Source organism: Achroia grisella, unplaced genomic scaffold, assembly GCF_030625045.1.
Source record: "Achroia grisella isolate CSIRO2021 unplaced genomic scaffold, CSIRO_AGI_Agris_v1 utg402, whole genome shotgun sequence".
In the NCBI taxonomy this organism is placed as follows: Eukaryota; Metazoa; Arthropoda; class Insecta; order Lepidoptera; family Pyralidae; genus Achroia; species Achroia grisella.
In genome coordinates, this window is record NW_026712841.1 from 5738435 (window position 1) to 5755348 (window position 16914).

Below are 16914 nucleotides of genomic sequence, written 5' to 3' on the forward strand. Positions count from 1 at the left end.
GTGCCGTGAGATAAATCGATATTTTCATTTAAATTTAGCCAACAATAACCTTGGACAATTAACATAGCGCCATCTATTCCCACGGTAAGTAGAGCTTGTGTTATGGGTACTAGACAACGGATATAATAAATACATAGATTTTTTTGTAAATACTTACATCATATATATAGAAAACACCCACACCATTACAAATAATCATACTCATGAATACAAAATAATGTTTGCACCGTGCGAGGAATCGAACCCACGGTTATCGAAATAAGCGAAACTACCAGACCACCGAGGCCGTCAGTAGCCGCCGTATCTGCATCCGTTGGAATCAAAATGCAATAAATATGTATTCATTAGATGACACGACATTAAATTTAAAGTACAGTTTTGTTAAGGAATGGTTGTACCCATTATTAACGGATATTACCGTGTTTATGTTTACATGAGAACAATAACTGAAGTAACTATATAAAACTACTGGCTGTCCCGGCAAACGTTGTTTTGCCATATAAATTAATAACGCCATAAAAAAATAGAGGTTGGTGATAGAAGGGTGAAAATTTAGAGTTGTATGTATTTTTTAATGACATATATATAGAAACTCATATATAATATGAAATGATATATGTAATAGAAAAATAATAGAAAAATTAGGGGTGGACAATCCTTATCACTTAGAGGTATGAAAAATAGATAGTAGCCGATTCTCAGACCTACTGAATATGTATATAAAATTTCATAAAAATCGGTAAAGTTTCAGAGGAGTTTGGTAATTTGAATTTTATATATAAGATTCTACTCTATGCAACCGTTTGAGTTTATTATTTATTCATTAATACATATTTAATCTCTCCACTTAATTACTACAAAGTACTTGTTTATGATATTTTTTTTATCAATGTTTTATTTTTGACAGCCTGTGTAGACTAGAGGTTTAGTGCACCGCCTTGCTTCCGAAGCTCTCGGATTCATTTCTCGCTCGGTGCAAACATTTGTATTCATAACTATGATTGTGTGTGCCGATCTGGGTGCTTTCTATATGTATTATGTATGTATTTACAAGATAATTATTTATTTATTTAAGAATTTATATCAGTTGTCTAGTACCCATAACACACGTTTTGCTTACCTTGGGACTTAGATGACGTTGTGTGAATTGTACAATAGTAATATACAAATAATAATAATAATATCCCTGGGTAATATTATTTGTATTTATTAGTAATAATTATAATATATACAATATTATAAGTGAAGCGAAACTTTGTAATTCACAGGTTCTGAAATGTTTTACCGACTCTAGCTTTAAAACAGCATGGAGTTATTCAAAAAGACTTTTAATACAATTGTAATAACAAAACGAAAATTGTGAAAACAAATCCAGCAACTTATCTTCCTATGGAACTTCTGTTATATTAATTGTGTTAATGTTTGTACCGTGTGACGAATCGAACCCGCGACCATCGGAAGTAAAGTCTGCTAAATCGCTAGACCATCGAGGACGTCAGATATATTAAAAAGAAATTGTGATATTTATTATTTATGTGAGGTAATACACAATGATGTATCAGCGTTACTATTATTATAAGATTAACCTTGATCTTCGTTTCGTTGATAACTCGATTCTAAGGTAACTCAGCTATAAAATACTATTCATTAGTAGAAACACTGGTAGTGGCGTGCAGAATATTGTCGTAGCCGGTGTCGGAACTCGGTGTATTGTGTTTTGTAAAAATGTATCGATCGACAGTTTTTATATTAGTTATATATTGCTTTTGTGGGGTCCATCTCAAACAGATACGTGAGTATATTTTTATAATATATAGCGGCCAGTCTGCCATGTAAGGGTAGCAAATCCGGGGATGATTTGGTCTATATTTTTAATTAATTTATTAAGTTAATTTAGTTTTAGTTTAGACATAGTATTCTTTTTTATTTATCTTACTAAATATTATACACGCGAAAGTTTGTTAGTGTGTATGGATGTTTGATACTCTATCACGCAGAAAGTACTGATTTTGATGAAACTTTACATACATCATAATAACATATAGGCTATAATTAAAAAAAAATAGGTTAAGATGAAGTTGCACGGCTCAGCTAGTAGTATATAAATATATGGATTATAAGGTTGTAATCCAATACCGCATAGCTTTGTTCAGTAATGCTGTTCAGGTGAAAGTTTTATTTGACATTACATTTTCATGTAGCTCATTCAACTATATAAAGAGTCAAATTGAATCTCTAAATTGATAATTTATATAGGACCTTCTGGCAGATTATGCATGTTTTTATCGGTATCCCTAACGTTCAGCCCGGCTAGCTACTTCGGTTGTTTCGGTTCAGAACTGGCAAGAAACTTAACTGGCACTCTTTTTTAATCGGTTTTAATCTAAAAAAAACATAGCGGTCAAATTGTGTCTATGGATAACATATTTAAATTATAAAAATGGTTTAATTACTTTTTTATAACTAATATTAAAATAGTGACTCACCCGAATGAAGTCCTAGTCACTGATAGAACTAATTAGTATTAAATAAAATATTATTATAACTTCCTTCCTAAAATTAATTTTTAAGTTATGTCACATAATGAAATGTTAAATTTAAAACTTACAGAATATAACTTATTAGGTTAAACAAATTACCTCCAATGTCACGCCCTGAGGGATAAATTTGCACCAAATAGTCCATAAAAACGCTTTGTTTGTATGCTAAAGTATATGTTTTTGTAGTTGGACGTAATTTATAATTTGGAAACTCTGAAATACATTCAGAGTTTCAAATTAACGGAATACAACTTCCCAAATCCTCTTTTCGATCCCTTTAAGGCAGAAATTTTTATTAGTTATTTCTTAGCCCAATTTAAATGCGAAAGGTCGTGAGTTAAAGTAATTTATAATAATCGATGATGATGGGAAAAACAAGGGTGATAGGCTTTCCTCCCGATACGTGAAATTATTATACCATATCAGCAATTGATAACGCCTCTGACTACCACAACTGTTGTAAGAGTCGTGAAAGGGTACCATTATTATCTATACATCTATACATATAAATAAAATTGGAGTGTCTGTTTGTAATGTTGAAATAACTGTTTTTTACTACATGCATATGAATATAAATACGGTACATACAACAAAATATATTTTTTTTTTGGCTGTCTGTCTGTCTGTTTGTTTTGGCTAATCTCTGAAATGGCTGGACCGATTTTGATGGGACTTTTATTGACAGGTAGCTGATGTAATAAGAAGTAACTTAGGCTACTTTTATTTCAGATTTTTTTTATTTTAGAAAAATAATATTAAATTCCACGCGGACGAAATCACGGGACCTGCTGGTTAATTATATGCTGTATTACTATATTACATTTTATAAAAATACCTAAATCTTCGGCTGTGAGACTAGAACATTGACTAGACCAGAACGGTTGATCTACTCTGGAAAATTGTTTTAATCCAACACTATTGGATTGATGTTTTTTTTTTCAAACTATTCTAATGATGGCCGCAGTTGGCGTTTATGCACTCGAAACCCGCGGAAGGGCTTATGGAGCTGTTGAAGGCTTACTCCCACTTGAAGTATACGACTTTAGTCTGAGGCCATCGTAATTTCGATCCCTGTTTGAATTGGATGGGGAATGGGGATGGATCGCTCCAAGCCTGTGTTTTATTAAAAAGGCGATAGTTTACCCGAAAAAATACATTACAGTGCACAATATATTAATATTTTTATTAAGAAAATAGAGTGAATAATATTACCTATTGTATTGACTAGAAAATGGAACACTAGCGAAATTACGAGATTTTTTCTAAATTACAAGGGGATGGTAATCACAACAATACAATAGGGGAGTAAATTTGTTCTATCGCAAAAACAATTGTTTAAATATGCTTAGTTTTGGTATGTAATATTATTTTAATATATAACATTAGTTTTGGCTAAAATATAGACTAGAAATAATAACAGTCTATTTTAAACCAGCTTTTGTAGCACTTAAGACTATTAAAGTCTAAATTTATCTTAAAGAGATCGAGGTAGTAACTTTAAGAAATCTTATGTAGGTACTTAATTATTAGTATGGCACCAAATATTACAATAAAACTTTTATAATAATCAGTTAAAAAATCACTAAATAGGTTGGTTTAAGTTGTTATTGCATAGTCTTTATCCGATACACAGTCAGAACAAGTGAACGATACAAGATCTTCTAGTTTCTGTGGAAAAAAGAGGAGTTATTATATATATGTGTATAATAATATTAAGAGGAAATTAGGAATATAAGTGATTGTTTATCACTTTCCCGTAAGGGTATCACATTCCTGTATAAATGAATCCAGACAAGTGATACACAGAAAAGTGATAATTTTGATGTATTTTTATAAAAAACACAAAAACGGCGTCTTTGAATGACATGTTTATGCATTATGGTATATTTACACTAGGTACATATACAAATAATTAGCAAACATAAACTCTACCTATTGTCTATTCTATTTTATTTTAAACGTTATATTAAAAAGTGGGTACTTCTTTTTACGAATATGCGCGAACGAATGAATATGAATCTTCGCACATTCATAGTTTATATAGAAAAAGAGTGAGAGTGATAATTTTTTTTTAATTATGCATGAAAATACATTATAACAATAAAAATACTATAATGTTTTGATTAAAACAATAAACAATATTTAAGAAGTCCAAATCATTTTTATGTAAATACATACCACACAAGTGAGAAGTTGACTGACCCAAACGCTTCTGCGGTCGAGGAGATCTTCTTGTCGTCTGTCTGATTGGCTGTTAGGCGGAACTTTAAGCAGCAGTGACCTTATTTTACTACCTACATTGTCTCGGAAATCTGGCAAAGCGCTCATTATTTAATTTATTGGTTTTTTTCATATGTTTTAGGTGACAGGAAAGTGATACACAATTCAAATCATCTAAAATTAGGAAAACTTCCGACTTTTCAAAGTCTACTTCGAGTGCATAATAAGATGATTCTATACTAATCTATACAATGTTCCATTATAACGTCACAATACAACAAATTATGAGATAATGACTGAAAGGATGATAATTATGATAATGATATATCCAATAGGGTCCACAGTGCTCTTATGATGATATTACGTCGACAAACATCTATTGTTACACTACGGAATGCAAATAAACATATCTCTTGAAGTATTTTTTCAGAAACCCATTTAAAAAGGTAAACTTGAATTATGATATGTTCTCTATTTAAATAGGTATATTAAATATATTTTTAAATAATATATACTTGACTACACTTCATTATATTTTGTTATTTTAGACTTTAACAACAAACAATACAGTATATATACGTGCGTGTGTCAAATACATTATAGTATTTTTATTGTTATAATATATTTTCATGCATAATTAAAAAAAAAAATATCACTCTCACTCTTTTTCTATATAAACTATAAATGTGCGAAGATTCATATTATTCCGTTCGCGCATTTTCGTAAAAAAGAAGTACCCACTTTTTAATATAACGTTTAAAGTATTAATATATGTATAGATTTTACTTACACGCAATAAAATAAAATAGACAATAGGTAGAGATTATGTTTGCTAATTATTTGATACCAAATTTATTACCTATATGTGTTTTTAAAAAGGTTTTCTATGTGTGAGTAGTATTCTATACGACATATTTAGAATTATATGTATTTGATTATAGATATATAGTAATATACAAGAATATAATAATTTATACAAATCTCATTTAGTAAATGTCTGGTTTATCCCTAATAATAAATTTCATCAACTCTTTAAATGTCATTTTCGAGAATGACGGGAATTACTAAGTGATATGAAATAATTAAAAAGTGATTAATATGTATTGTAATGTAATTAGTTATCATCTTAATATATCTATTTGGATATTTCTCTCATTTCACGGGTTTCTACACAGGTATCTTTGACCTAAGCAGAAATAAGGTAAATATTTGCTCCCATATTTGCTCATATTATTTTTAATATTCATGTACTATTTTAATTCAAAAGTACAATACAGTATAAGATATAGCATATACGCAATAGTACTCAGAAGGCTACTTAATTAGCCATAGTAAAATGTCATTTAACATTTTTTTGACTAGTCTAATGCTGTTGGTCGCAGCTGGCCTACCGCTCCACCAAGAGGCGAATGCGGATGGCACGCCAAAACCTGCAGAAGGATTTATGGAGCGGCTAAAGGGCAACTCCCGCCTGACGGATACCGTCTGACTCTAGTCTGAGGGCACCGCTTGGGGTTCGAACCTCAGCTCTGGATGTCGCAACTTTCGATCCCCATTTGACTTGGACGAGGGTCGATAGGAGGAAGTTAACAATTTAACAATAATTTGACACTATACACAACTTGTGACCGCTCCATTCTGATGTACCTACCTATTTGACCAGGCCACTGTTTTATTGCAGCATTACAAATGATACGAACTGGCTCGCAATGGTTTGTTCATATCACGACTATCCATTACGAGTAACTACTACTTATCATATCTTGAAGGAAGCGTCTCGACGCTACTTCAATTCCGCCTAGTCACATCCGAACTTCCTCGTGGTCGGTACGGTCGACTACGTAGAGGAGGAGCCACGCCCTAACGCGACAACATTATCCGAGATATGGTCTTGTTGACCCAGACGACCCCATAATTGTAATAAACCTCCTTACAGTTCCTGCCGCTCCATTCTTACCTCATTATCACTCTAATACACGACACCGTCCTCGCCGGCAAAGACGATGACTCTAAATATAGCGTTCATATATTTCGGATTGATTTTCCGGTGATAGAAATGTTGATAATAAACTAAATTAATTCTCGATATATGGTAACATTGTATTGAAATATATTCAGCGAAATATGAGCATGTCTTGTGTTGCTTCTACCATTATGTTGGGAGTGGAAAGAGTCTCTGTTATCCTATCTGGGATAACTGTTGTGAATGTATATTAATGTAATTAAATAATTCGTTACGAAAACATGGCAAATGGAAATATATCCAAATCTATGAAGCTAATTACAACAAACATAACAATCGGTTGAAATTACATACAATGTCGTAGTCGTAACATCCACGTAGGTATGTGATAATAGATGTGTAATTCTTAACAATTCATGTTTCATGCCTTATTATTAGATATTAAGAGTTGTCGTGTTCAATCACCAAGTTGATGGCCGTCACTGTTGCATAATCGTTTATTATTCTCATTATGCAAAAGGTTTGAGACAGTAACATTTATTCGTATCATAACACTATCAAGTTTCAGGGCTGCCCATTTTATTTGTACATTTAAACCAATGGAATATTTGTGATTACGTTATTTATAAACTGCCGATATTTCAACGCTGTTCAAGCACCATAATTACGGGTCGGCTGTAAATGATGGAACTACAGATAACATAATATTACATAGTGGAAATTCTAAGTCTTTTTACGTACATCATCGCCACTGTCACTGGGAATCACTCATTCTTGAGGCTACTCTCGCTGGCAAAATCGACGACATACAGTCTAGCAGAAAGAGCCTAGCAGCGATCGACAACTAGTGATACCACGCTGCCTTTCTCGGTCACCCCTCCGATCGATCTCTCCTATCTTATGGGGATCGAAGTCCTTCCCCATTTTGGTTTAGAGAAGCTGTAAGTGTCCGTCAAACTGGAGTTGGTCTTTAGCCACTCCATATGTCCTGCGGGTTTGGACGACCAAAAGTGGCCCTGCACCAGTTCCCATTTTGGTTTAGTAAAGCTGTGGAGTATAATTTTCTACGGAATATTTTCTTCACTATTTACAATGATTGACCGGTTTATCGTAGGTAAGAACTACAACTAACACAAATTTTTATCTATCTATCTATCTATCTATAGATAGATAGATAGATAAAAATCTTTATTCGTATCCCGATAACAAAGAGAGTACAAACAAAATTCAAATAACACTTAAGAATAGTAAATAATTATAAAAAAAAACAACACATAATACTTTAACTTCCACATAAAATAAAAACATAAAATAAACATTAAAATACATATTAGGTGCCACAGGGATACGAAAGGGTTGAGCGAAGAGAGTGAACAATTTGCTCAGCGAGCAAAACACTGATTTTCAGTAGCAGCCCAGTGGTAAGCGTAAATAAAAAGCCCAGCCAACTACTAAAAGTCTAATGTATTTTATACTGTACTGTCTTTTGCATTTTAAATACTTGCTACTGTTTATTTATGCAAATAAATTACTGTAATAGCTATAAATTCTACCAAATTGATAGCTATCGTAAAATTTCGAAATTGAAAAAGACCTTATATTTTTCAAATTTGGAATCATTAATAGAAATAAAAATAATAATCAAATAATCTTAATATAATCACTTTAAATTGTCATATTTTTTTATTCTACCACTCATTCGGAATCTAGAGTCATCAGAAGAAGAATGAGCAATAAACTTGCGTGATGCTCTTTTAAATAAAAGTTTTAAATATTTTTTCAACTGTGCTACTTTATTTTCTTGTAATTTACTGGAACCTGAGTCATTTATTTGCGTTTGATTATATTAAAACTAGGAAGACATTAAACTTATTTGTTGTTACACATACTTAGGTACTCTTAACACGATTGTCTTTATAGACGGAAGCGAATTGATGACCTCGATGGGGTAGTGGTTTTAATCATTGCCACGCCTTCCGTTGGTCGCGAATTTGATTATATATCAAACAAAAAAGTACATAACTATACGTACGAGTATTAGTTATGTTTTTATAACTGTGATCAGGCAAGTAGGTAATATTTTTTTTTTTCAATTCGTAATAATCAAATGGTGCATCAGCCTGCACTAACGGTATACGGATCACCAGTGAAAGATGATAGGATGAGCATGAAGTTAGGTAGCATATATCGTCTGGATAGGCTATCAGTTAGCCTATCCAGTATAAGGTAGCCTATATACATATACCCATTCGTTACTATGTGAACTTATGAATGGATTTCTATTATGATTTAAACTTAACTTTAAATCTGGCCGAAAACAAAAACAAATGATTCATCAATTTATATTTCTGATTGGCTCACAGGTCTCACTCTGATATCAAATATATATATCATAATCAGCTAGTTTGTCCCCTATGCTAGAAATAGAAAACAAAAATAATCCGACAGACAACGGTGGGTCCGGGATTTACCCAACCTAAATAAGTTTCCCCTGCCATGTTAAATACAAATATACTGAGCGATACAAGTCAAGTGTCGAGTTCACCACAACATCGACAGTTGACAATACCTCTAACCACCTCATCTAAGATAATAGTCGTGGCGGTATGTTCTTGTAACTATGCTATAATAAAACTCGATACAAGGATATCGATACTTGTATGTCCTGTATTTAATAAAGATTATTATTATTTATTTAGTTTATGTTTATTTGCATAATAATCTCTAACGTCCACATATAAGGCTTTTAGTAAAGAAAATATGTTTAATGAATATTAATGAAGTTTTGTTGTTGGACATTATTATTACGTTATTTACATATATTATATTTATGATTATTATAATGTTAAAGACATTATAATAGTCCTAATAATAACTAATATTATAAATGGGAAAGTAACTCTGTCTGTTTGTCTGTCTCGCTTTCACGCTAAAACTCGTGAACCGATTTAAATGAAATTTGGTAGTTCCGGGATAAGACTACCTGTGATAGTCTAGATCCCGAGAAAGGACTCAGGTTACTTTTTAATCGTCATTTTTAAAGAATCGGCAATTTTATATTTGATTTTTATTGGGTTACATAACTAAATATTTTTTCATTATTTGGTGAAGCTCACTATTTTATGCGGACGAAGTCGCGGGTACTGCTAGTTATTAATATATTTAAAAATACTGTTATATCTCCATTTTATGACGAATAATATAATATCTAACTTCTTTATTGCCATTATTGCTGACCTACAGTAGATTTATAAAGAATGCTCAAGGTAAGCTCATAATTATAAAAAGTCAGACCAAGTTTATTGGTTTTAAGATGCTAGGAAGAGATACAAAACAGTAGGTACAAAACAGACGGCCTCGGTGGTTTAGCGGTTTATCATACTGCTTCATAGTCGCGAGTTCGTTCCTCGCACGATACAAACATTTGTATTCCTGAGTATATTAGTTGGTAGTGGTCTGGGTGTTTTCTAAATATATCATTCAAAAACAAGTTTTTATACCAGTTGTCTATTTCCCATAACACAAGTTTTGCTTGGTATGAACTAGATGGCGTTGTTTCAATTGTTCAATATTGTCAGATGTAATATTAGTAAGGTTTTTAACTAATAGTATATAGGAACAACGTTATATAATAGAATATTCAATGTATTACTAGTGTATACTGGTTTAAATAATAAGAATGAGAGATTTGACATATCATAAGAGTGTAATAGCCATATAACGAACACAAATCCTCGGAACGGTGAGGTCGCTCCGTGAAGCCTGTGAAGATACCAGCTTTTGCGCTTCTGGGAGGAGCTTGGCTGGTTACTCCCTGTCCCTCCGATCGATCCCCCGTCATCCCTCTGTTAGATCCCCCGTTCAATTCAAACGGGGATCGATATTACAACGGTCTGAGCCGAGGTTCGAACCCCTAGTGGTACCCTCAGACTAAAGTCGTATCCGTCAGGCGAGAGTTAGCCTTCAGCCGCTCCATAAGTCCTTCCGCGGGTTTAGATCTGCACTCGCCCCCTATCGTCCAGTGAAGCTGTAAAGGCCAGCTGCGGCCAACATCATTAGAGTAGTCCGAAAAAAAAATAAGGTATACTATAGTAGTTACGGCTCTACACGCACAATGACCCAGATAAGACGCTAAATGCGAAGAATAGAGTCCATATTACAATTATATTTTAGATTTACATGAGAATAAAGATATTTTCATTTCATTTGAATAACGTATCTATTTAACTGTAAGGGACATTCATAAATTAGACAATCCGATAATTTCTCTGATTGTTCTCTCCCATACCACACATGTTACTAACTGTGAAGGACGGTCCTCCACAGTTAGCACATATGTGAGTTATCCCTATAACTGACGTCAAAGTCTACTAATTTGAAATTGGGACTATTTTCATTAATGTGATTTAAGTATTGTGTTTACGATTTGGTCGACTACCATCTTGAGTTAGGTGTCTTGCACACTGCGCGGGAAACTACCATTGTTTGCTACGGAGATTTCGCTATGTTGTAGCACGTCTATAGAAAACGAGGTGTTTCATTATATTTATTTTACGTTAAGAATCTAACTACACATGATTAAGGGCTATATCGGAGCAGTGGTGTAAGATCTGCTCTTATTTCGCTACACATGTAGTTATAAAGCTTCCTAGACGATAATTGTCGCTAACGATTAGCTTATACACGGGACGATCTAAGAAGTGATTCTGTCCTGTCTCCATCACTGCTATATATTGCCCCTAATTCTAGGGTCGTGTATAGTTTAGAGTTGCCACCTTTTCAATACAAAAAATATACTTTATAGAAAAATGGCATCATTGAATAATTTAGAGAAAATTTTACTATTTCTTTAACATTATTTATTTTATTGTTTGTTTCCATTTATTTGTTAGTTGAAATAGCAAAAAAAATACTCATGGTTATTATTAATTTTTTGTTATGACAAGTGACAAGCGTGACAAATTTGTGAGTGAAGTTACCTCTAAACTTACCTCACATTAACAGAGTAAGTATAGTGGTGCCCAAGTAAACAACATAGAAATATTGATTAACAAAAAATATATAATATAATACACAATAATATAGATAAGTTACATCAATATGACGTCACATATTCTCTTTTCAAATATACAAACATACTTCGTCTGCCATACCAGCCAGTCTAGTCATCGATTGCTAACCTCGTTCTAACAATATTGAATACACCAACATCGTTAATTGTATGTTCCAAGTTACAGTTAATGTAAATAACAGTAATATGTAAGTAGAGGATAATTAATTCTGTATCATATTATATAGAACAATTGACTAATAATAGTACTCTCATACGTCTGTTTCACGTACGTCTCACAGCCCTAGTATACACCGTTTAACAGTGTAGTAAAAACTAACAGCCCTCTATGACGGAGTTTGCGGTGTCGAGTCGCGCAGTGTGCATTGTACATTTACATTAATGTTCGTGTTATAATTCCAGCCAGCTACATCCAATTATGCAAACGGGATCAGAATACAATAGACGATTGCGTGCGTCACTCCGTCGAGGCGCTGAGGCCGAGGTTGGCTGCTGGTTTGCCGGAGCTTGATGTCCCGGGTATTGATCCTTTCTACATACATGAGGTATCTATTATTTATTTACTTCTTTGTATCCTCAATAAAAATTGATTTTATGCAAAAATTTCTAAAGCTTATAAAAATTGATTCTGTCCGAAAATCTCTATTGCTTCTGTTTTTTGGAAGCATTAGAGATTTTTGCATAGATGAATGATAAGTTTTGTACAAAAATTGTGATTGTGGATTTGCGCATGCGGACAAATCCATCAAAATGAATATATGCAAGCAAGCAAATGTGCCGTTGTGAAAAAATTTACTATCATTGGTATTGGATGCCATACTTTTTGCTACCATTATTCATGGTTGCATAGATTTATTTTTGGTTTCGTTTGCAGAAGGGTACTGTGAACTCTTACGTAGTAGTGTTCTTTGCTCTCACTCTATGATGGTAATGGTAATGGTAAATACAATAAAAATATTAAAATTTATTATAAAAACAATTGTTATATTTTTTTCAGATTAAAGTAACCGCAATTGAAAGTCCTCTGAACATAGTGGGCAAAAATGTAAAGGTCACTGGTGTTGGCAATTTCACTATTAAAAGTTTAAGGTAAATATTTATTATTTCTTTCTAATGATAACTTAATATATTGTTAAGTGCTTTAGCTATTATAATGGAATGAAGCTAGTAGAAAAAATATTTTGGATACGGCAAAATATGCCTTTTGTAATAGATGTTACTCGCGATTTCATCTGCTTTTTGAGATCTGCGATTTCATCTGCTTTTCTCAGTTATGCAATCTATCTTCACATCAATTAAAAATTATATTCGAATAGCGCCATCTGTTGAAGACCCCAGAAAAAGCGGCATTGCATTCGGAACATAATCGACTTGGTTGTAATTTATCGGTCAAAAGCAACAAATAGCTTATTAATTCTATGAACTGCTAATAGGTAGCAGCACATTATTAAGAGTATTACATTGCAACTACCAACAACTTTTGTAGAGGGTTACTTAGAAGTAAAGAGTACAGCCAAGTTGAAAGCTAGTGTCAGTATCAACGGCAGTGACCAAATTACCCAAATAAGAAAGTGAATACCTGGAAAAAACTACTAACTAATAAAAACGTTTGTATATATTGCATGGTCACGTAATAAATTTAGTATATATATGTAATATTATGTTATCTGTGGTATATAGTAGTTTCTATTCAAAATTCAAATTGAGGGTAGTGTTAGTGGTTCGAATCTTGGACACCTCAGGGTTAGGCTGTCGTGATCTTGATCCCTTTAATAGGACAGGGGATCGGATACCAAATAAAACGTGAAAATATCTTTAATTTAATTAAATATATATTATGGTTCTTTTAAAATATTATTCTCCTGTTATTTTTTAAGCGCTATCTGTTACTTTTGTCTTTTCTACTGTACTAAAAAGTAGAATAAAAGATCGCTGTATGTATATAACTTATTTCTTGTTAAATTATAATTCTTATTATACACATTTGGTACAATAAAGAGTTAATTTATAAATAAACAAACGATATTCACTTTGTTGTTGTTACTCTAGCTATGTGAGACTTTTAAAAAATTAAGCACGCGGCTGGTATTAATTGAAATTGGTCTATTATTATAGCAACTTATACTTACTTATTTTATCATATAAATGAATTTGTAAATTACATGTTATGTATTTTATATTTGTATATTATATATTTCAGCGTCGATTTGGATACATTGAATATAAAACTGCGTCTGCGCATACCAAAGATGCATTTAGATGGCGCTTATAAGTTGGACACTAATATATTGATGGGTTTACCGATCCATGGGGACGGAAACCTTAAGATTGACGCAGGTAAGATTGTTATTACAGTAATAATAACCTAGGTCAATTTACACAGCACCATCTAGTTAGTCTAGATGCTCGTGTTTTGCGTACCTAATAGACAAATGGAAAGATAAATGCATTTTATTTCTAAACATATTCTTTGTTTGCAACATAATATTTGACATGAAAATGTTAGGTTGGTTTTTTAGCGAAGATGGATCTTAATGTGGGCGATAGAATGAATGGACTGTATGCGTGATGTAAATCAAACAATGGATAAAAAAAGGTAAATACTTATAATGAAGATACGATTACAAACGGTTCTAAGACAAAAAATAACAATAAAAATATATGACAATTCTAAATAAAATACATTTAAAATTGGTAGATAAATAAATATATAAAAATGTGTAAAGAGTTTGCAACAATATACATAGAAATCACCAGTATGAACAATCATACTTATGAATATAAATATTTGTCGTATCGTACGCGGAATCGAATTCATGACCATTGGAAATAAGGCGGTATGTTTAATCGCCAGACCACAGAGGCCGTGTATTATGTACTATAGTTTAGACAATAAATTTTCGCGCGAATGTTAGAGTCGCGGTAGAAGGCTAACGAGACCCAATGGCTGTTCGGAGACGCCGACTGGTTTTTAATTTTCATCTTACCCCATCTACTATTTTTGAAATAGGAAAAGATTAGATTAGGCTACATTTAATACTGTTTATTTCTTTAAAACAAATTTTAATTTAGTCCTGAATCCTGGACTGGAATTATAAAAAACAAGTATACACGAATCTGAGTTCATTAACTCCCTCTCCTCCTCCCAAACATATACATAGTTTGTAGACCTAATTATAATTATTTATCTATAATCCTAATATTTCAGTGAAATGTGACGCCGATGTTATGTTACACACCGAATTTTACGATCAAAATGGCGTCGAGTACATGAGATTTACTAAAATGGACAACAATATTAATATTAAGGATTATACTATCAAGATAGATGGACTTTTTAATGGAAACCAAGCTCTAGGTATGTTGACATAGGTATACACATATTGGTATCCGATATGATTTCGGTTGTCATAACATTTCATGAATTTCCTCTCGTTTTATAATAATTTATCATTCTGAATAAATCATGTGCCGTGACCACAGAGATAATAATTTATATTTAAATTAATATTTCATATGTGGGTTTGTCTATAAGGTATTTATATGGATCGTCATTGGAGAATATTTTAAAATTTTCATCGAATTGTGGTCAAGTTGCGTTGACGAAAATGCCAAATATTGACAATGTCTCTGCTTACTCCATTTGGAATTATAACCGTGAAGATATTAAATATTATTTATGAATTTTTCAGGAGACGTTGCTAACACTATTCTCAACCAGAACCGAGGCGAATTCTTAAAGGTGATCAAGCCTACCATGGAAAAGACTGTTACAGAGTTAGTGCTAGAAATGTCGAACAAAATAGTAGACGGTATCGCTTACGATGATCTGTTTCCTAAACCATAGACAATTTATGTATGACATATTATTAGTTTAAAATGTTTTCTATACAAAATAGCAAAGAGTACATAATAATTAGGATCTAGAATTAATTAAGAATATAGAATTACGTCGTCTATTTTATTGAACCATCCGAAGTTTCAGAAATAAATTCGTGGTTTGATTAAATTATATTTCTTTTGAATACATTTATAGAATTATTTACAGAAATATTTCGATTTATTTTGATAATAATTTAATTTGATTTTATCTACAGTTTAGATAAAAGACAATTGAGTAATATCCATACATTTTCATTTAAATCGCTCATTTCGGTGTGTGATAAATATGTGTATTATAGAGCTTAGCTGTGATTATTGTTAAGTTTCATAAAATCATCAGAAATACTGAATATTTGATTGATTTTTCACAAAAACTTTTAAGATGTATAATTATATAATATTGTATGTACTTTGTATTTACGGAAGCAGTAAGAGGACTTATGTATTAAAAACAATTATTGAGTAATAGTTTTTAATACATAATTTAATACATATTTTCATATTTGACAATAAAAGCAGTTGTATTTTATTCAGAAAAAGGGATCTTATCACTACTTTTTAATTTTTTCATAACTTGCTTCTAAGTTTTTATTTTTCAAAAATGAATAATAAATTGTTCTGTATCTGCCATATGTATGTATTTTTGCAGCAAGCAGAATAAGTTCTACTGCATTATGCCAAGCTATATTTATATAAAAAAGTACCACTGTATTAGTTAGTTATATTACATATAACACGATAATATATGTATACTGCGTGTATGAAATGTTATATTTTTATAATCTATGAATTTTTTTCTAATTATTTATGCGGTTGGTATTGGTTTTACGTCAATAAGTATATTTTATTTCTACCAATGCTCATTAAACATTAAATAAATGCATATTCCGTAAACAATTGTATAAAAATATCAAATAATAAGGTCTGTTTGTTTTCTTTGTTTTTTTTCTAGTTCTAATAAATTTGTTTATTATGAGATTTTTTTTTCCTTTGGGCAAGTTTTCGTCAATGAATTAGTTAAGTCAATCGATGCAATTGAATTATTCGCACTGAATAAATCTGGACTCTAATTAGTTTAAAAAGGAAATCATCGAAATTCAGAATAGGGGCAAAACATATGCAAGGAGAATAATAATAGTAACTCGGGTCAATTTACACAGCGCCATCGAGTCCTAAGATAAATAAATAAATAAACCATTTGTACCAGAATTATTTGATATTTCTGTTCAAAATGACTC

At 31.9% G+C, this 16914-nt stretch overlaps 1 protein-coding gene across 1 annotated transcript; it reads left to right on the forward strand.

Moving 5' to 3' along the window:
- Positions 1-1721: 1721 nt before the first annotated feature.
- LOC131844452 (putative beta-carotene-binding protein) lies at positions 1722-16578 on the forward strand. Its single transcript, XM_059193347.1, has 6 exons — positions 1722-1792; positions 12197-12339; positions 12792-12883; positions 13995-14131; positions 15003-15152; positions 15487-16578. The coding sequence occupies exons 1-6, from the start codon at positions 1726-1728 to the stop codon at positions 15639-15641; spliced, it is 744 nt and encodes a 247-aa protein (XP_059049330.1). The 5' UTR covers positions 1722-1725; the 3' UTR covers positions 15642-16578.
- The last annotated feature ends 336 nt before the right edge of the window (positions 16579-16914 follow it).

Bases quoted from the DNA above. Each gene is read 5' to 3' on its own strand.
- LOC131844452 (XM_059193347.1), top strand. From the start codon at position 1,726: ATGTATCGATCGACAGTTTTTATATTAGTTATATATTGCTTTTGTGGG. The intron at 1,793-12,196 runs GTGAGTATATTT...TTATAATTCCAG, and splicing joins GGTCCATCTCAAACAGATAC to CCAGCTACATCCAATTATGC. The intron at 12,340-12,791 runs GTATCTATTATT...TATTTTTTTCAG, and splicing joins ATCCTTTCTACATACATGAG to ATTAAAGTAACCGCAATTGA.